At 39.0% G+C, this 21,929-nt stretch overlaps 1 protein-coding gene across 35 annotated transcripts; it reads right to left on the bottom strand.

Annotated features, from left to right (window-relative positions):
- Positions 1–639: 639 nt before the first annotated feature.
- On the bottom strand, positions 640–21,597 carry LOC115634519 (patronin). Of its 35 annotated transcripts, none has more exons than XM_030532288.1 (25): positions 21,542–21,597; positions 20,199–20,599; positions 16,136–16,447; positions 15,983–16,071; positions 15,418–15,553; positions 15,110–15,360; positions 14,936–15,036; positions 13,539–13,691; positions 12,273–12,377; positions 11,720–11,899; positions 11,112–11,174; positions 10,717–10,866; positions 10,531–10,660; positions 10,110–10,461; positions 9,302–9,403; positions 8,827–8,973; positions 6,894–8,588; positions 6,599–6,835; positions 6,338–6,533; positions 5,787–5,861; positions 5,455–5,526; positions 4,781–4,885; positions 3,541–3,735; positions 2,209–2,491; positions 640–2,149 (listed from the first exon to the last, which is right to left on the bottom strand). In XM_030532288.1, the coding sequence occupies exons 2-25, from the start codon at positions 20,226–20,228 to the stop codon at positions 2,005–2,007; spliced, it is 5,304 nt and encodes a 1,767-aa protein (XP_030388148.1). In that variant the 5' UTR covers positions 20,229–20,599; positions 21,542–21,597; the 3' UTR covers positions 640–2,004. The 35 variants fall into 35 exon arrangements, with proteins under 35 accessions (XP_030388148.1, XP_030388147.1, XP_030388146.1 ...); XM_030532287.1 differs by having other exon boundaries at positions 21,462–21,565; XM_030532286.1 differs by lacking the exon at positions 21,542–21,597 and adding an exon at positions 21,374–21,507.
- Positions 21,598–21,929: the final 332 nt, after the last annotated feature.

The following is a 21,929-nucleotide window of genomic DNA, read 5'->3' as shown; positions in this document are numbered from 1 at the left end:
GTAGAGGCATTTAATCCCAAAAAGTGAAGAGAAAAAATTTTTTTATCAGTAACATTTTATAAACGAAATTCAGTAATCAATCTATACTATAGTATAGAGAAAAATGTGAATGTGTCTTCAGAGTTTTAAATCACCGAGTTCAAATTTTGAGAACGCATCATTCGATGATACTTTAATTTTAATATTTAAATTTTTACTAATTCTTACGACTTTATTAAAAATATATCTCTCTTCCGCGGCTTTCATACGAAGCACTTAAATGAAACCTCCATAGGCCCACAAAGAGAGTTTATTTCTGCGATAAAACTAAAAAATATAGCCCTCAAACATTTCAATCTTTAATATCTTTTTCATCCTGAGTATCGCTGCTTCTTTTCACCCTAATTAATAATAAGAGCCCCATAATTATTCTATATTTTCATACAAAATCATTAAAACGGACAGTATAGAGACAACATGCTGATATTCATTTTGTTAAATAGTCAGTTTTAATAACTTTATTACATTTCATATAATAATGTTTAGATCTTATTAATATTAATTTTTATTATGGACCATATTGCGCCAAGGGCGCAATCATGCTCCAAAATGTACATACAATTATATTTATATATAAATTTGTTCTCCAATTTATGCATATTCCTTTTATATTATATTTTATACTATATTATGTGTACCTTGCTCACGCAATGTCGCCATAGTGGCGGTACCCATAGATAGCTGTGCCCTATTAGCGTGTCAATTCTGCAGTGTAAATTAGGCGGCCCAAAATTAATATGATAAACAAAATGTCGCCAGTAGTATTAATCAGAGAATTAAAGTACGAGTAAAAGTATAAAAAGGCTTTAATTTAATTACAAAAACAGAATGCGAGTAAGTAATTGGGGACCAAAGGGTTGAGTGGTTGAGCGTTCTAAAAGATTTGCACAGCTTCAAAAATATTTAGAAATTAAAATACAATGTTATCTTGATGGCAGTTACACAAGTAAAAAATTCATTGCCTTGATGTCCAGTTTATTGTATTAAAAAGGACATCACAGTTTATACCTTTATAGGCTGCACGCATCTAAGAAGAAATGCCGATTATAAAATTATAGCGATGTAACTTAACAGATTTTGAAATAATGCGTAATACAGTTTGCAATTTTTAGAGTCTGACTGCGTGTTTCAAGCATTTCAAGACTTTGTACGAAACATAATTAATTTCCATTAATTTTATACAACAAAGACAGCTTAGTTTTCAGCCAGTTAAAAGTCTTTTTCATTTTGTTTTGTAGGTATTTTTTAAATATTAGTTGTATTATTTCAATTTTAAATACTCATATAAAGTAACTATTAATTAGTGTTAAAATAAATAGCTAGTGGCATTAAAATTAGTGTCGACTTGCGCAATTCGCAATTCCCTGACTACAGTACCAGCTCTTGATGTTGTAGCCAAAGCAAATCAATTCGCGCAAAAACTTGATAACAATTTAAAACAAATTAATAAAAAGATTTTCTACATTTTGTTGTTGTTGTTGTTGTTGCTGATGTACCCATTTGTAAGTTTCGCATAAATTCAAATATTCTTTCATTCTTCTTGCTATTATACTGAACGCTTTTCTTTTCAATAGTTACTTAATTTGTTATTTCATCATTATCATTATTTTCAGGCTTCTTTGAAGAATAGATTTGAATGTTGGATATATATGTAGATATATATGTATATATATACTCGTATATTGAAATGAAACAATATCTTTCATCAATCGCATTGTATCTCTCGCTACAATAGTTTAAGTTCCGATTTCTAATTCTCCAAACTTGTCCAAAATGGTAATACTCTCCAATTCCCGCTCACACCACCACCACTACCAGATGCGTAGACACGATAATATTGGTACATTGACGAAATGACGTAAACACTTTTCTACGCAGAAGCTCTCCGAATTTACTTGTTGCCTTAACTGTATCGTCAAAGGGCGCCAAGCGCCTTTCTTTATCATTCTGGCTTCCTTCACGGGCTTAGATCACAAGCGCCATATCCTTTTTGCTTGGCAATTGCACCCTTTTGCCTTGCCACAGCGAGTTGTGTATTGTGAAGGCGTCTATGGTGACGGTCAGATGCTTTGTGTGCACTTGTGAGAAACATTTTCCACCTGAGTTATACCTGAAATTTGATGGCGATTTGTCAGATAAGTGTGAAAATGATTATATCCTGATACTCACTTGAAAAACTTATCAAACATGACTTCGTCGACTTGACTAGGTCCCGTGCCATACAGCTTGGTCACTTGATCCATCTCTGGCACATAACTATATAGAGCACGAAATTGGCAGCCCGCATCACGGAAGAGTACTAGGAAGTGTTTGGCCTCCGAGCGTGCGATCTTTTCAAGTACTTTTTGTTTGGCCTCTCGATTCACGGCGCCCGGAAAAACGCAATATTCGACGGCATTTAGTATAATGCCGCGATTCGATTTGGCCGCTGGTTGTTTATAGAGTTTCGGACCTATCGATTAAATCCAAAAATATATTGAAACATCCATTTCTTAGGCATGGATATACGAGTATGTTGTTCAAATTCTACTTTAACTGTAAGTGTTAATGGCAAGCGAAATTATATTGCAGGACACGATTGCGAATTATATTTATTGCGAATTATTTATTTGTAGCAAGTGTATTGCTGAATAGTATTTATTTCGAAATCTTGACGATATGTGTGTTTACTATAAGGAATTATAATGTTAGTTCAGTTCAAGTCCTTTTAAAAATCGTCATTATTTTATTTGTGGAAAACTCGATTATGCGAGTACCCATTATGGGAACAAATGCGTGACTTATGATTATGTTTGAAATCGAAATGTTTCACATTTTAATGATTTCCAACTTGCAGTTTATAGATCTACTAATAAAATATGCGTGCATTTTTTGTATGGATACTTTATAAAAGGTAAGCAAATTCAACACTAAATATATGCAAGGCATTCCAACAACAAACTGAATTTAGGAAAATGCATAAATAAAATATTAAAAAATTAGTTTTTATAAATTATTAAAAAAATTGCTGACAATTTTACAGACGATTTTGAATGTCTCAGATCAAGTTCTGCGTGTATTAGGCGGTAAGTGGGGCCAATTGGATTAATACTCTGTTTTTTATGTTTTGAATATTTTGTTAATATCGTACACATGTGGTTTGACCATCGAAAGTCGTGGATTTGACGAAGTAACAAAGGGTACGAGGGTCTATTAAAACGCGCACACAAACTGTCGCTGCCTTATACGTGTATGTATAATATTTCGATTCATCGGATGGTTCATTGTCAGAATTATATAAAATGCCAATTCGGATGATAAACAAATCACAAATGAAGTGAGTTATGTAGTAATTGAATGCATAAAAAATGGTCAACTAAAAATCTAATTGAAATGAGACGTTCTAAGAGATGCAAGTGATGACCAGTGGATTATGTAATATACGAGTATGTGGCTATGGAATGATTGTTCGATTGATTGGTTGATTGATTGACTGAAAGTTTTGAGACGACCAATACAAACCCGAATATTCCATGATTGAATTCGGAGTTAATGAGATATCGCTTGATCCATCATCAAATCCGCGACGTTTCGATATCAAACCTGGAGGTAAAGAACCTGGTCCAGAGGGAGATGGCATATGCCTACCTGATGCCGCCATTCCTGGTGACGGTGCGCGACGCGGCGGTGTTGCCCGTCCCAATCCCGAATCTGTGTCTGGCCGGCAAGCAAGAGGGAGCGTTTAATCATCAGTCACGCATGCAGTACACCCCAAGATCAAAAACCACAGCCAGCCAACCACAGGCAACGCAATCGGAACAGTTTAGTGAAGCCATTGCAGGGTCCATGCAGTTAAGATATTCGATGGATGTGATTTTTGTTAGTCATCACAATTATGTCGATGAGGGCGGGCGGTGATGTGAGATGTGCCAAAGGCATGGCAGATCATTTATTTTTTTGTTTTTTTTTTTTTTGATATTGTTAATAGTTTTTGCGGTTTTTGTTAATTTAAGGAATTTGTTTTTTTACACAGTTTGAAAAATTGTTTGTTGATTTTTCAGAACGAGAAATAAAAGAAGAGAATGTGTGCACAAATTTAGTAAAGCAATTCCGTAGTTTTTTGTTTTTTTAGTCACTTAAAACGTAATTGGTGGTGAATGTGTGTTTTTTTTATGTATGGATAGGTGGCTGTGTGGGGTGCAGGCATGTTTGTGTGCGTGTGTGTGGGAGCTTAATGTATAAACTGATCACCGCATAGTTAACCCATAACACCGGACTGTAACACGAATTCGGAGTGGAAAAGACTATGCCAAGAGGAGAGAAATCTTTCCGCAAATAGAACCCTAAAAAGGCTAGAGCAACCACCACCGCTTTTTCAACAAATTTTTGGGTTTCGAATTATTTAGAAAGCAATAAAAGAAACAAGGAAAATTTATGTATAAATGAAAACAAAAGGCTATGAATTCTGATCGATTCTCACAAACCTGATGCAAAATCAAACAAAATAATAATACTTATTTATGTATGCATGAATGAAAACAAAATGAAGAACCGCCACCAAATTGAGCGACAATTAATCAAATACTCTATACCACTATTTACCATTTAATGAATGCAAGTAATTTAACAATTACGGCAGAAAAAACAATGGCAATTAAAATAAAAGTAAACATATATGGGTAAGAGGACAGTACGGGGAAAATTGAATAGAGTAATAAAAAAGGCAAGCAGCTGTAGTTTATAGCTGTGGAACGCTTCTTACCGCACAAATTCATTAGCGAATTCGATTTTCGGCCACGGAAATTAAGAGTGCTTCCCTTAGCGACGGATATACGCGATAGAGTTCGACCCCGTTCGACGGTTGGCTCTGCAAAAAGTTGGCACAAACGCACACGCGAGCCGAATGCAAATACGAATTCAATAGTTTTTCATAATTAATTTCTTTTCTAATAAAATAAAAATGTTTTGTAAATAAAGCTTATATATTTTTGTGTCCATCACTCAATGTTAAAATTCCCACCAATTAATGTAAAAAAGAAGCACCTTTAATAAATTCGCAACCAAAACCACGATTAAAAACAAATTCCCCCAAACCGAGACACGCCTCAGCGAATTCTAAGAGATTCCTGACTTCTTAGCTTCTTCGTGCATTCAGGTGCATATATTTATTAGTCTTAAAAATATGGTGTCAGATACTATAACCTTTTTTATTATTATTTTTTGAAGCTAGCTAGTCTTTGTGGGAAAAGCCGCAGCACATACTTTACAAAGTTAATAGATTTGGACTTTAGCTTAATATTGTGTTATTAGAATTGAAACAAAAAGGTTAGATAGATAAGATTTCAGACCAAAACTCAACAAAGGCGCGACGAGCAATCAAATTGTTATGTGGGTTTTGCAACTAAAGAATCAAACTACATGTTACCCATCACCAACCTCGGGATGTTTTGTAAGAACCCCGTCGTCCAATCGGAGTTGAACTTGTACTAGGATAGTCATCGGGGGACTCTGTTAAATGAGATATTAGTGGTTACATCTTATGAGATAGAGTTCGATACATATAAATATATATTACATAATAGATTACTCTTAAACTAATGCCAAACTGAAACCCAAACTAAAATGTTATCTTATAGTTCTTTGCAAAAATATTTAGAAAGAAAGAAAAGGGGGATAAGTACAAAAGTCTAAATAATAAATACACATGCTTAATGTATCTTAACCAAAGGAAATCGAAACAAACAAAGATAATATATAGAACAATTTACCTTTAACTGTGAGGGAGTCTTGCGAGCCCCTGTAATAATCTCTTTTCATAGAATTTGAGCTTAGTTGACCGTAGCCTGCACATTAAAGGGACAACCAATTTTAAAACAAAAACATAAATTGAACGAATTAGCATAAAGCAAAAATGTTAAATAAACAGCACAAAATAAAACAATTTATAAAATCAATTAAACAAATATAAAGGACGGCAGTCCCAAATAGATTAAAAAATTGGTCGGGGCATAATCTTTGGTCAAATAAATCTTTTTGGAAATAAAATAAATGCAATACTCGGACAGACTTATGTCATGGTCAGATAGGCAAATAATCTGGCGGGCTATTTGTTCGATTTAAAATTTAATTACATCTGTTCAGAATGGAACTATTAAACTTCCTTTAAAGTTGTCCACATTTGCGTCTAAATTATTTGCCTGTCGGACCATAGCTTTAAAACGGAGAATACAAATTTAATTTGGACCAAAGTTTGCCAAGTCAGTTCCACCCTAGATAAATATATTTGAATAGTTCACGCAATGTTGAAGCCATTGCTCACCGGTAAGATTGGAACTAGAGCCTTTCTTGCCCCGACTAGAGATGCTGGAAGCCTCGCTTATGTCCACACTGGCATCGTCGACGTGTATGGTCTTGGGCCGCGGTCGCGTTACACGCTGTTGTCTAAGACGCGGTGTAGACGACGTCGATTGCGGCTGCAGCTTCACATGCATATCGGCACGATCCAGGGTCTTGCCCTATAGAAGAAAAATGTGAAAAGAATAGCTTTAGTAACGGATTTGACTTCGAATTGCAGACTCACTTCTCGCTCGGCCTCTTCGATGGCTTTCTTTAACCTATGTTGTTCTAATATGGCCGCTCGTCGAGCCATTTGTTCCTCCTTTTTGCGCGCTCGCTCCTCCTCCTTTTCGCGCTCTTTTTCGCGTTTTTGTGACGCTTCAATCTCTTTGCGGGCTTTCGCCTCTTCTTGTTGCTGGCGTCGCTGTAGCGAGAGTAGCATTATCTTTTCCTTGCGACGTTCCATCTCGTCCACCGAGTCCTGAAAGGAGATGTAACATTAATAAAGCTACGCAGGATATTATTAATAATATTCTTACCGGATCAAGGCTTGCGGCGTCAGCGCCAATGAGTAGGGCCTTGTTCTTTGCCGCCTCGGCATTGTTGCTGCTCTGTTGGAGGCGCGTTGGCGAGAGAGGCTGTTGTTGTAGGGACTGTTGCGGTTGGTTGGTGAGGTCTTCCAAATGCCGACGCTCCAAGCCACCCACATGAAGCGGATCTGTAGCAGATACTGCCAGATGACGCAGTTGTATGGGTGGTTCGTCGGTGTACTTATTGTACGTAGCATTGCTGCTGCCCTCGAGGCCAGAGTTCGATTTGACACTGTTGGAGTTGACACTGTGGATGGTATTGTTTCTGGCTAGAGTTTTGCTCTCATCGGCTGTGGCATTGTTGTTGTGCAGTTGACTTAGCGATTCACGTTTGGCGACACCCATGTTGTCCACACTATCCCTGCTCTGCTCCTTTTTGGGAGAGCGCTTTGCGCGCAGCGGAGGTTTGGGTCGCTTTGGCTGATCATCGTCGAAGGATATATAGAAGCCTTTCTCGGGCCGCTGTTCTGTTGCACCGCCGCGCGGATCCTGGAAGCTGTTCGCCTGTATTGAGGGTCGTGAAGGCGACGGTATTCGGTAGGTAAGATTTCCGCTAGTGATGTTTAACTTATTGGAAATAATTTCGTTGCTATCGTAGTCCTCGGAGCTGCTGCCACGACCGCTGTGTCCTGTCTGATGCTGCTGATGTTGTTGCTGCTGCTGGAGGCGATGGTGATGTTGCTGCTGCTGCTGCACCACAAAGTCAGAGATGCGGGTTGACTGCATGGACTCGATTATGTTGCGCTCAAGCTCTTCCACATCCTCCTCATCGCCAATGAAGCAAATGCTTTGCGGCGCCATCATATCCTCAGGCTGCGCCATTTGCTGTGGTGCCATGCTACTCTTAGCATGCGCATTGGGCGACCGATTATCACGCAGGTTAGTGAGCGACTGCTGTCGTTGCACGCCATTGGCGCCCATGTTGCCACTGCCCGACATGCGCTGTCCATGCTGGGGGGACGACTGCACCTGGAAAAGATGCTGCAACTCTCCGCCTCCGCCGCCGTTCTGATGCAACACAAAGCCCTGTGGCATGCCCACACTGGAAGGCGGCCGATTGCTGCTACCCCAGGGCTGTTGCTGCTGCTGTTGTTGGATCTTCTTCTGCGTCTGCCATGCGTTCACATCGACGAGCGGTTGTTGGTGCGATTGCTGCTGCTGTTGCTCGTACGCCGCAGCTGCCGCCGAATGCGCCCAAGTGCGTCGTTGCGGATGTGGCTGAGGCTGCGGCGGGGACTCGTGCAAGTAGAAGTGATTCGCTGGCTGACCATAGTCGTCGTAGACGCTGGTGCGATACTGCGGGGGTGGTGCATAGGGACTGGGGCCACCACTGCCACCATAGCCATGATTATTGTAGGGCGCACCATTGTCACTATATATGCTCTGTGGTTGCATGTAGTGGGAGGGCGGCGGCTGCTGCTGTGGCGGCGACATATACTGTCCATGCTCGTTGACGTATTGCATCGGAGGCATGGCCTGCATTTGCTGCTGGTAGGGATCACGACTAGGGGGACGGGAGCTGTAGGCGCTGACGGGCGCATTGTAGGCCTGTGGAAGATGTGGCGATGAGCCAAAGCTTTGTTGCATTGGACGCTGTTGGTAGTGATGATCGGCGAGGTGTTGTTGCGAGCCGTAGGTTTGTTGCTGTTAGGGTGGTTAGAAGGCGGGAACACATTGTTAGCTGGCAGGCAAAAACAAACGAGCAAACGAGCAAATGCAATTGGGAGCGCTTACAAATAAAATGGATAACGATGGGATACAATTTTGAAGAAACCGAAAAGCATTTCTGTTACAGTTATGTTAAAATATTTTTTTCTTTTTTTTTTGGCGTGGTCAATCGATTAGAGCTGCAGATGTGGGCGCGCACAGACATGATCCTTACCTGAGTAAGCATGTTGGCTATCTGCTGCGCTTGCATCAGCTGCTGAGCCTGCAGGTGCTGCGCTTGCATTTGGCTCTGCTGAGTGGCCAGTCTGTGGATATCCTGCTGGATATCCTGCAGGTTCATGTTCATAATGGCGATGCTTTGCTGTATGTCCCAAGTCGATCCACAACAAGATGTGTTAACAGTTGTTAATTCGAGTGTGTGTATGCGTGTGTGTGTGTGTGTGTGTGTGTGTATGCATTGGTATGAGTGTTTTTGTGTTGATTGAAGCATTAAAAGCAACCACAGACAAATAATGGAAGAGAAGACATTCATAATTAATCCTTATTGGGACGGACTAGGTTAAAACATGTACACAATATGTTTATGCATTTCATTCTGGGTCAAAGGACACATTGACAAAAATTTGTGGTTGGAGCAGGTGGTGGGGCAAGGGTGTATGTATGTATATTTTAAATAAAGTTGCTGTTACCTGGTACTTATCCAAGTCAACTGGATCAATATCTGGCGTGCGTTTTGACTCATTGCTCATAGTTTCCCATTTCATGACATCTGGACACGATTCCAAATCCTCCTGAAATAGTTAGAGATACAAAGTTATAACATATCTATATAAAAATCTAGTATGATTTTGTTGTTGTTGTTGTATACCCTGTACCCGCCCTTCTTTTTGCCACAGTCCTATGCCAGCTATACAACATAGTGCACCGATTTCGATGAAACTTTAGAATATAGTCAGAAAATATTAAAATTCATTAATATCATATCATTTGGTTATGGCATCCTAAGAAATAACAAGATTTTTGGTCCTAAGACTGATTCTCGCACGAATCTTTCGTATGATATCGGTGCATATTCATAAGAACATGATATATGATACTTTATAAGCATCAGATTTGGTTACGATATCGTGATGAATAACAGTTAGCTCTGCAACAATAATTTCTTCCTTACATGGTGTGTCTATACACCAGGTTTCGTTGTTCTAGCTGTTACGATTGAAATTTTATCGGCGTTCATACATACGGACATAAGAGATTAAAAACGTCACTTAAATTATGAGTGACGATTAAATAAACAAGTAATTTGCTTATGAAGATTAAACTCTGATAATTAAGTAGACCGCTCTTGCTCACTATAATACCTATTCCTCAGCTCACTAAGTGCAGCCAATAAAAAGTTAATAATAAATTTATAATACAGTAGTCAACGAATGTGCTTTCGCCACTGGATGACCGCCTTTGCCAATCGGCTGTTTGTTGATCAATGATAGTAGCTACCTTCTCCTGATGTCGTAGCAACGCCATTTCAATTTTGCGCTTATCCTGCTCTATGCGGCGTCGCTTCTCCTCCAGCTTCATACGAATGGTTGACAATTTCGTGGCATTCTCCAAAGAGCGCATATCCTCATCATAAGGATCCATTTGCCAGGCTGCGGGACTTGCTGGCATACTGCTAGTAGATGATTTGCGCACAGGCGTGCTTTCCGGATCATAAGCGTTGGGCCGAACATCCACATAATTATCGGCGCTATAGTCTTTATCGTTGGAATGTTGTTTGTTACGTGCCAACGGCAACGGACTACCCGCATTGGAGAGATTGTTTGCCGAGGCCATGGCTACGTTATCGACACTGCAAAGGACACATAAGTCGCACTCAAGTTAGTACTTTGCAGGATATTCTGATTCAGCTGAATCTAACCTTGTTTGTCTGCGCATTGAATACTTCTCGGTTTCACGATCCTGCTTCTCGCTGCCGGAGTCGGTGTCATAGCCCAATTGTAGAGTGCCTCGCGCATCGGCAATGGAAGACCGCACAGCGACCGCTGGTTCTGTAAAAATGTCATAGATATAATCTTTAAGCAGATTCAAATTACACCTTACTTACCAACGCTAGTATTGGAGAGCTTTCGTTCTCTTTCCCTGTCCCTTTCACGGTCGTAACGACCCAACGTATTCAACTGATCCTGGGAACCGCCAAAGTTCTCAATAGTCAGCTGTGAATCTTCGCTGGAGGAATTTCGGCGTGAACGACGTCCTGCAAACAGAGAGCATTGTCACGATTAGACTTGCAACAACCACGCAACATACGAGTATATACAAAGTTTGGGAGAAGTCTTGGGTTTCAAATCAATGCCAAAAACACAACAGCGCAAGCTTAAATGCGAATAAAGAACGTTAGGGTGAAGCGTTGGATACACAGAAAGGATTTGAGACTACTATGTAACTGTTTTTTTTTTTCTGTTTTATTTACATTGGCGAGGCTCGCTTTTTTTACCATACCTGCAAAACTCGGTCGTCGGCTTTGTTCCCAGTTACTTGGTCGACCAGCAGCGACATAATCGCCTGTTTCGATTCGATTTAAAAGCACAAAAAAGTTACAAAATAGAAAAGCATATAAATAAAAAAAATAAAAATAAACAATAATAAAATAAAAACAGAGTTATAGTTTTAAATATTAGCATTTACGTATATGTACCTATTAAGAAATGTTAAATTGTTTGAGGTTTGTCTATTTACTGAACCTGAAGGCAATATATTATAGTTATGGTTTTGAGAAAATACTTGAGACCAAAAAAAAAAAATTGAAAAAAAAAATTTGTTAACTTTAAAGTAAAATTACTGAATTGAAGAGGGGTTTTGAAGAGAAAATCGTTTTAACGAGACTATGAAATACATGTTATCTCTATAAAGTATAAAATTATCAAGAAATTAAGTTGGAGTTTCAAAAATCATTGCTGCACGAGAATTGATAAACGATTATTGAAGAGAAACTAGTTTATTTGGTTTTAATAAGCTCGATGATTTCTTTGAATAGAAAAATCCCCCCATTTACGAAACTATAATAATCGAATACCATATGAAGATGGAAAAAAGCAAAAACTGCAAACCTCTTTCGTCGGCTTTCGATTCGACATTCGACTTTTCTTTAGCTTGCCGCAAGCGAGCTGGAACCAAGGGCTCCTGCTGTTGTTGCTGTTGAAGCTGCTGCTGCTGTTGCTGCTGCTGTGAGTGCATTGATGAGAGTGTGGTAATGCCACGCGATTTGTGCACAACAAACGCTACACGTTCTAATTAAAGCGGTGGAGTGGCGGCGGATGGGTGGCGGGCGCAAGCACCCATCGCAACGCGAATAGGCAGGTGAGCAGGCGAGCGAGCGAGCGGTGATCGGTTGAGCAAAGGCGCGAGTTCGGTTTGTTGCAATTGTCGTTGTTGTTGTTGTTGTGGTGGTGGTAGTTGGTGGCAATAGTGAAGCGTGTGTAAACAGGTGGATTGTGTGTTGGGAGGAAAGAAAAAAGACGGAAGAACACGTAAATAAATGCCATACATTTTAACTATCAAAGGATAAACTAAACTTAACAACACATTTAAGGCAAAAACAATTGAGAAGGAGAACAAAATCAACAATAATATTAATAAATAATTCGAACAGAAATAAATTACCTTCGTTGAGATTGCTCTCAAAATTATTTGACTGAACCGTTTGATATTCGTTGGGTGGAGTTGTTCTACGATTCAAGCCACCGCCGAATGAATTCGTGGGCGGAACTAAAAATAAAAATATATATATACCATAAGAAATAATAATAATAAATATTACCAATTAACGAAAAATGTTTTTGGTTAAACATTGCATTTTTTTTGTGTATAAATTTATATTCAAATGAATTTAAGCAACAATCACAATCACAGTGCGAATAGTGCGAATTGAGTTATATCAGTAAGGCTATTTCGAGATCGCTAGAAGCTGAGCAGATTCTCAAAATTTACAATATTATATCACAAGTTTTAGGGAGACACAAGTTTTTAAGTTTAAGATTCTATCCACAAAATGTCGTTTTTAATTATTGCTTTTCTAATGATCTGTATAAATATTATTTCAGGAATTTGTACATCTTCGGTTTCAATCAATATTACGGATTTGTTTTGATATTTAATATTCTTATAATTTTTTTTTCTTTAGCAGCAGTACTGTATCGTACTACCAATATTTCGAATCAATGTGAAAAATTTGAAAAAAAAAACAATCTTTTGAAATCTTTTTAAGAATATAGGATAATGCATTCAGAACGCTCAAAAAATATTCTTATTGTGCAGAACAAACATATTTGTGTACTTCATAGAGGTGGATAACAAGTTACGCTCCCAGATTCGGACTTATTCCCCCTAGTTGTAGGTGTAACGTGTTGTGTGAGTATGCGAGTGCAACAAGAGTGTGACTTTTAACTCAACAGCGGTGCGAATTTCACAATGAATGTATGCGTGTCACAATAACATCAAACAATTGTAATGCAAGAGAGATATATACATGAATACAGGTCTAAAAGAATGTGTAATTGGGGAATACGAGTATTCCATGGGAATGGTATTGTAAATGATGAAAATGGTTTTCATTAAAATGCATACGCACTTTAAAATATTATTATATTAATAATTGCAAGACCAAAGCATCTGCTAGACGCCAAATGAGTCTATAGTACTGTATACAAAAAGTTATTTTTCCTTTGAAATTTTATGAAGAAACAAACTAATGGGTGAGCAGATCAAGCAAACAAACAATTAAAATGGAACGAACAACACATTCTCTATTAAAAATAACAAACAAATAAATCATGAAAACGCAGCAAAACAAACGAGACAACAAACAAATGGAAATTGCAGAGTACACAGAAACACAGACTTGGAAGTTCAAAGAAATTTGAAGTAAACCTTGAAACGGCGGCCGATTTGTGGGCGAGCCGGCGGGCGGCTGGTCTAAGTCGCTGCGCAAATCTGGAATGGGCGTAACGGGTTGCATTGTGAGACCGCGCCGGTGGCAGATTCCGTGCTCATTGGCGCCAAAGTTGCGCTTGACGATGACATCTATGTGGAGCGATTCGTTTCGTTTCGTATCATCAAGAAATATAAGTTGCATTTTGCATGGGTGTTGTAGTTGTTGTTGCCATTGTTGTGCGGAAGGTGTCGTATTCGAATTTAAATGTGTATGTAGAGTACATTAAAAACCATATTTTTCATAATTAATTTGATTTGCGTTTGTGGTTCGTATTCAATATTTTGTTCACGAGTGACGAGCAAGCATAGAAAAAGAATTACAAAATGTATTTATGTATTTCATGAATGGTCTAAGAATTATTATCGCTACAACAAATTGGGTTCTTGGCTTTCTATGTGGACCAGGTGATACTGACACGATGGTATTGTGAATGTTACCTTGCCAATTAATCAGTAATATGCTTAATAATTTAATATATTTCATGACATGGTTATTAGGGAAATGGAAACGCCTCAAGTGAAGTTAACTAATTAGGTAAGCAAATCCTTTTTATCTGTGCCCCAGCTACTATGTATTTATGAATGACTAGACTAAGCAAAAATAAACCAAAACAAGTGCAATCTGTAGTATAATTTGAAAACTTATTTAAAAATTTAACCGGAAAATAATCTTCTTCAACAATTTTAAAACAATGAACATTTCTCATTGAAAATTACACATTTATTTAGCGGAACCAAGTAGCTTTGAAGTAAAGACAAACATATTTATGCGTCGAAGTCATGCTTTTAATATGAACTCCAAAGACACTATGGGGGTTTGTTAACATAATATCTCTTATAAATTACAAATGAGCTGCCTTTTCTAAAACATACGATTAGTTTTATCGCACATCGGCATTTTATCTTCCTTCTACGTTTGAAGGATAATGGTCCACTTAAACCCGTCAAAAGACGTTGAAAAGCGTTTAAGCTTGAGTGAGGATTAGTATGATCTGAGAAAACAGTATCCGGTTCTACTTAATGTACATTCCCAATAACTTTGCAATTAGAACTCTTACGATCTATGTACAGTTATAGTAATCCAAACACAAATCACATACACGCCTATACAAGTTCTTTTTACAAACTTCTTAAATAATTGAATACAGAAACAAAACAAACTAAGTAAAACATAAAGATAAAAGCAAACGAAAAGTTAAAATGGACGCCGACGCTAACATGCCCCGACAGAAACACACAAACGCCAATATGGAGGGTATTTAGGAAGGATGGATGCAGATGCGATGTGGTGCAACGTAGGGACGAGGGAGGGGAAGTTGAAAGTTTCCACTTACCCTGTGCATCCATGCCTGGATAGCAGACACACTTCGCCGGATGAATCTCGAATAGATTAAATAGATCCGTCAGCAGTACAACTAAATTCAGCTTCATGGAACTGTTGCGGGGAACAAAATGAGTTTAAGTTAGTTCAGGATCTTTGAAGTTATACAAAAATTTGGTGCACTTACCCGCGCATGTAGGTTATGTCCTCGGGTGTCATGTGGAACACGGCATATGGCAAATGCTTTTGTGAGAAATTTCCAACTAATAGTATATTGTGTATGGAGTCCTCTACAGCGGGCAAATAGTTTATGCGCACGCTTGTCCACGGCACAACCTTGGGACAATAGTAGGAAATGAGCAATGCCAGACAAATGCCATCGCACAGATCCTGAAAATCTCGCACTGGCGGTACGTCCGGTGTTTGCAGACGTACACCCTATCGAAAGAGTACATTATTATTTAACACACTAGTATATTGTTTGATAAAACCTACGTTTTCATCCGGCACACCTGTCTCTACCTCTTTGATGATGCGTTTCTTTAGCGAGGCACACGCATGCGAAATCCACGCCAGCAGAGCTTGCTCATAAGTCTGACCCTGTGGCGCCTGGTAGTTGCTGCCCGATATTCTGCAAATGAAATGAAATAAAATATTATAAAATTTTCTTATTTTGAAAAAAATCCAACTATTGAATTCCTCAATGAAAAATTACAAAGGAATAATTATTTTCGGACTTTTTATAAAATATGTTACTTCTTTATAAGAATGTCCTTAAGAGACTATTTTATCAAGTGAACAATGTTCAAAATTAGCCCAAATTATACGCTAACATGATATTGCTGTGGGGAATCGATAAAGGCTGTCTATTTGAAATTCCTTCCACTTTTTGCCCTATTTCTCGTTACAAAACTAATACTTTCTTTGGGGTTTTTTTTCAGAACAACAATCTCGTAAATTCATTAACATTTATAAAGATTTCACTTAAATACAAAATAGTTAATCTTAATTTGCAATATTGTTGAACACACTCATATTAGTAAAGACATCTCTCACTTACCTTCGTATGGCAGCTGTAATACGGTCTCCTGATGATATTTCTTTCGCATACAAAACCATCAGGGATTCTATCACAGACATGTGGGCGTTCTGAAAAAGTAAAACCAGTTAGATGTGGCTGCCTTTGCATTATATCTGATATTTGGCAACTTACAATTCGCAACGGGTTCGTTTGAATTAATACCGTTTCGGTAATGGGCATGTCCGAAGACTCGGCCACTGGCACACCCTTGCGCGCTAGCGTCTGTAATATTGACCAGTGATTTAAGCTTTGGTAGTTGGGATCTGAGTACAGGTTTGACAGCGTTTGGCAGTACAGCGTGGCATTGCCCAGCTCCACAATAATTTGGGGCTTGAGGCGCTCCTGATTCTCATGATCTCGATAGAAGGGCTCTTTCAGATTATCCGGCACTCGATTATTGAATGCTTTGGAGAGCAGCCATTTGACGGAAGCACGTTGACGAGCCTGAAAGCAATGGAATACACATATGTTCGTTCGTGTTATTGTTATTGGGGATATATAGTTCATTCATTCGGGCCAGCTGCACGCTGTGCGTCAAGGCCAGTCCCAGCAAAGTAGTAGAACTTCAAAAGTCAGCGAATTATTATAACTGCATCTGTGAGTTGAGTTGGCTGCAATCACTATAAGTATCTGCATTTGTGTGTTCTGTTTCTCTGTATCTGTGTATCTTAGTGTCCGTGTATTGGTGAATGTGAAGCCATGCGTACAATCTTCAATATGAGTTCGATAAACTCGGTCGCGTTTGGCTTGGCGTGCGCCGTCAGACACTGCCGGCAGCACGGCGCGCCACAGCTCTTCATTGTGTCTACTAGCTGATGGTCACTCAGCATGAAAGACGAACGGAATGGGTGCACAGTATGTATTGGTAGTCGTGGGGTCTGGGACTGTGTGCATCCATATGCCGCACTTATTAGTTTCTGTTGTGCTTTTAGGATTTCAAGTGCCTCAATGTTTCGCCTATAACTGCACTCATCATTTCGCAATTGCAGTCTCAGCAATTTACTGCGCTAATTTATCCAGAACTAAATGCACTAAAAAGCATCTCGTTGGCTGAGATTTTCACTGATGATGGAATCTTTGTCCAGAAACTTTACTGTAACTCAATAAAAGGCAATCCAAATGAGACTTTTACGATTTAGATTGAATCTTATTCGTCTTGCGTGGGCGAGAAAAACAAACATCTGCAGTTCGAATTTTATGTTATTTCTGAAGAACTATGATTCTCACATTCCTACTTAACAAATGGAATTGCTACACACAGAATTGGAATTGTGTTACCACTGATGTTCTCTAATAAACTCAATTATAAAATATTATTGTTCAATTTTGCTATCACAAGATAGCACCTCATGTATGTAAGAATATTTTTCGGTATATTTATAGGCATATCATGAAAACTAACTAAGATAACAGAAGTGAAGTCCAATAAATAAATCACTTGAACCCAATTCGTTCAGTTTATTTTATCAAAATTCCACAGTTCTACATATTCAAACAAAAATTTGTATACCCTTAATTGCATTTACTCTGCCTACATGAACTCCTTCAATACTTATTTTAGCAGATTAGCCTGAATTCAGGAAATAATAATCAAAAATCTAACTGTTAAAAAAATGGTTTACTACTATGTTCAACTAAATAAAAAAAAAAAGAGATGCTAATAGCTACTAGCCTCTGATATCAAAAGGAATAGAATATAAGAGTCACACGTGGCCTTTTCTTGTAAGACAAACGGATAGATGGGAGGGGCGATATCGATTCGTCTCGTCATTTGTGCCCCGATAAAATGGCATACATATATTGTCTTTCTGGCCAGTTCACCCTTCGTATATTTTAAAGTTAGGGCGTTAACCTTATCTATTATAGATAGCACACATTTAGACAAAATTTAGGTTTAGTTCTCTTTTCGATTTTAACCAAACATTGGTTCAGTGCTGAAGACAGTATTCGATTTTGTAATAATTTGGTTAAATATTTGTTTAATGTTTTGATCAGAATGTTAGATAACTTAACATGTGCAACAACTTGATACGGAAAGACGTATTCTACATGTGGATCAAACATGTATATCATATACTTATTTACGGACACATAAATGTATGCACACTTGTTTGGATTGTTACCCACACTGCATGTATCTACTGCTTTTTTATTTTGCTTAAACACGTACGACAATTTCAAAACGATAAACACAAAACACGATTGCAGTTTGGCTAACAAGTTAGTTGAAAGTGAATTTTAATCGTGAAAAAAGTTGGTGTAGGTCGTTACTATGCCACCGCCATTTGGTCAACAGGTGCGCTCACATTGCTCATGTTAGTAACTTCCTGTGAGACCAGTTTTCCCTGTGTCGAGTAAACAAGTTGCTGTGCATTTTCAAATTTTGTTTTGCCACAGAGAAGATACTAAGCTGGCGCTTTTGAATTTCGAAGACAATGTAAACAATTCTCCAAAATGATAAATTGTTGTTTCTATTCTTCTGTAACGCCCACAGGGGCGGCACACATTTGGCGCCTGCTTTCGTGAGACGAACGGGGAGGGTCGATATTTTATGCTTTTGGAAATGTCACATTTCAGATTGGGGCCTGGCAGCTTTATGATTTCATTATCTCGCAGTACGCTTTCTGTTGTTATTTCGGTTTCAGCGCATGGCAGAAATATGGAACGATCTAAGAAACACAAATTTAAACACATTCACACTCACATGTGTATACGTATGTATGTAAATGTTTGAATGAATAAAAACTCTTTGCCTTTGAGAGTAATGAGCCAACTGTTTGGGTGACGACAGACGAGGGGCAGCGGAGGAAAGCCGGTAGAGTGAGAAACAGCTGCGCTGCTTAATATTCTTCATCGCGCACTTCAAATTTTTAAATGTTTTTTTGTTTTAGCTCGGGAATTAAGCAAAGTGCGCTAATTGCTTAAAGAGCTCAATAACAACAACAACTTCAAAAGCATAAAAGCGCAAACAAAATGACAAACAAGCATACAAATATAAATGTATGCATGTATGGCAGTTAACGTTTTTACTCAGTATATTGAACTATCCGGGGAGTCAAATAACAGTCAAAAGATGTATATTATATACTCGTATGTACATATATAAAAAGGTAAGTTTAGGCCAAGCCGCGGCCTCCAAGGTTGCCAACTGGCAAGCAAGCAGTCAGTCACATTTTGTGCCTCTCTTTCGATGCCTTTCGCATGCGTATGATTTTTTTTTAGCGATTAGGTCATGCAACAGCAACTACAACAACAAAAAACAGTGACAGTGGCAGGGAACGATAACAAAAGCTTAACCGAACTGGCAAAAAGGCGTTTCCTTTAAACAGAAACAATTTTCCGGCTACAGAATCAATTTTTTTGTGCAGCATGCATTTTCATGAATGGATTTTTAAAGTTGATTGAACAACACTCCCCCCTCAACCCTCTTCACCTGACCGTCATGGCAATGGCAGTTGGCTCCACTTTATTTGTTTGTGTTGTTGTTTTAGTTGATTTGCCTGCGACTGATGCTGCTGCTGCCTGAGCCGCAGTCGCAGTTGTTGTTTGCATTGGCTAAAAAAACCAGTCAAACGGTAAGTAGGTGTCGGTCGCATATTAAACCGTTTGATCGAGGCAGAGACAGGTGCACGGGGTAGTGGGAGCGGCAATGTGTGTGTGCGTGTTACCTCAGCGCACCATTTTGGCAAAGAGAGTAGGTGGCTGGGCGACGGCAGCAGCAGCAGCAGCAGCGCTTATGGGCAGGCAGCAGCGACAGCAGCGACTGCGGCAGCATTTGATGAACACACACATTGCAAAGGCGTACCCAACAACAATTGAAGCAAACGTTGTTGCCGGCGTCATCATAGCTGTGAACTCTTTTGGGAGTAGTTGTTGGGGCTCACAACGTTGACGCCACGCTTGCGTTGGAATTTTAATGAGCGCGCTATTTAGTTTGCGTTTTCAAGTATGTACGTATTTATCTACATAAATATGTATGAATGTATGCATGCTTGTGAAACTACAAGCATGTCTATTAAAAACACTCCAAGTATGTAATATATACGTATGTATGTACTATGTATGCATGTATGTACATATGAACGTATTTATGTACATACATATGTATGCATTTACACGAGCCTGGGCAGGGACAGGGGCAGGCACACACATCAACAGTTGGGGGGCTTAGAGTAATGGCTAAAAATATGTTTACCTGTCGTATTTCCTGTGTTTCGGCATCCATGCTGATGATATGCTGCCCCTAGTGCGCTGGTGTCCGTTGGTGTTGGTGATGACGATGCAGCAGCTGCGCGACAACAACGTAGACGACGACGGTGATGGAGACGGATACGAGAGGGCAAAACTCGCGCCGTCACTTAACGAAAATGAATTTTTTCAATAGAAATTTCCGCGGAGGCTGCGGTGGCAACGGATGACACTGGCTGTCCGACGCCCAGTCTCCGCTGCACTTGCAGTTCACTTTTCTTTCTTCCCCACACACTTATATATTTCTATTTTCCACACTTTTCCTATTATGCTTTAGTGGGACGCATACGCTTATGATGACGACGACGCCTCTCGCTTTGGAATTTTCACTTCAGGCGTATTGCAAGCCTAAACAATCATGTATATACACACACACAAATATATTAATAATAATAGGAATTTGTACAACTATTTTTGAGTTTGGCAAAAGTAATGGTGCTCGAACATAATTCGTGTAGCGCAACGCAACGCAACACAACAACAAAAACACAAGAAATGTTTAAAGTAAAAGAGAGAAAAACTCGCGAAAGGAAAATGTGAATCATTCGCTGGGCGAACTTTGCAGTGGGCGGCAGCGGGGTTGGTTTAGTTTGGAGCTTTGCTTCTATCTACATACATACATATACATGTAGCAGAAGAAGAAAAATAGGCAGCAGGCTGCTGCTGCTGCTGACGTCGCTGCCGGCAGCATACCAGCAGCACAGAAAAGAATTTAGCGTTGGTTTTGGTTTTTTTGCCCATCAGCTGTTGCAATTTAGCCTCGTTGTTGTCACACAAAGGGTCTTTAGTCACTACACTCGCTTATTTTTGGCCAAACACGGCACAATTAGTCCAGTGGCGTTTGCAAATTTATCAATTTTCCTGCCTTTTCTCAACGGTAGGCAATAATAAATGAAAACATTTTTCTTTTGCTGCCGTGTTGCTGTTGCGTTCCCGCTGTTTGTCTCTCTTTCGTGCACATTACAAATACAATGCACGGGTAGAAACTGTTATGCTCTTCGCTCTCATTGAGGGCAAGGCGTTTGTCGGCGTCGACAGAGGCAGTGGCAGTGACTGCGACGGCAACGTTGACGTCAGGTTGTACGACGGCGAAGACGACGAATTGATGACCGAAAAACCTACGTTTGTGTGTGTGTGGTACCGCACACGCACATTTTCTGCTAAAATTCGCGTTATTAATCGACTTATTTCAGATAACTGCATTTCATACGTTATGCGCTCGTTCCAAATGCATTTTTCACTAAAAATTTCACTTTGTACTAATTTTAAATGCACTATCAAACAACAAACCAATTCCAATTATTTTCTCTTTTCGACAACATCTAAGGAAAACTTGATAGTGTTGGACATCGTCAATTCGAATTTGTGCCTAAATACATATGTTAAACATTTGGTGTTTTTAGAAATAATTGGAACTTTAACAAACGCGCCCAAAGGTTTTATAAAATAAAAAAATCTCGTTCTAATATCGAAAACAAAATTCGTTTAAGTTTTTTTCCAAACATTTTATAATTTAGGGGAAACCAGCTTTTCATCCTTGCATCGGTGGTTTTGCCGCAAATGCAGTGTTGGAAAGCTAACCATAGGTTGAATTTAATTTTTTATAATTTTTTTGACGCACCGATTACATTTAATTAGGATAACGACTCTACAAGGTGAAGCAATGCAAGTGTTCTGT

Source organism: Scaptodrosophila lebanonensis, unplaced genomic scaffold (genome assembly GCF_003285725.1).
Source record: "Scaptodrosophila lebanonensis strain 11010-0011.00,11010-0021.00 unplaced genomic scaffold, SlebRS2 tig00000001-arrow-pilon, whole genome shotgun sequence".
Lineage (NCBI taxonomy): Eukaryota > Metazoa > Arthropoda > Insecta > Diptera > Drosophilidae > Scaptodrosophila > Scaptodrosophila lebanonensis.
The sequence above is the reverse complement of the archived record's forward strand: the minus strand, read 5'-3'. Positions and strand labels throughout refer to the sequence as shown.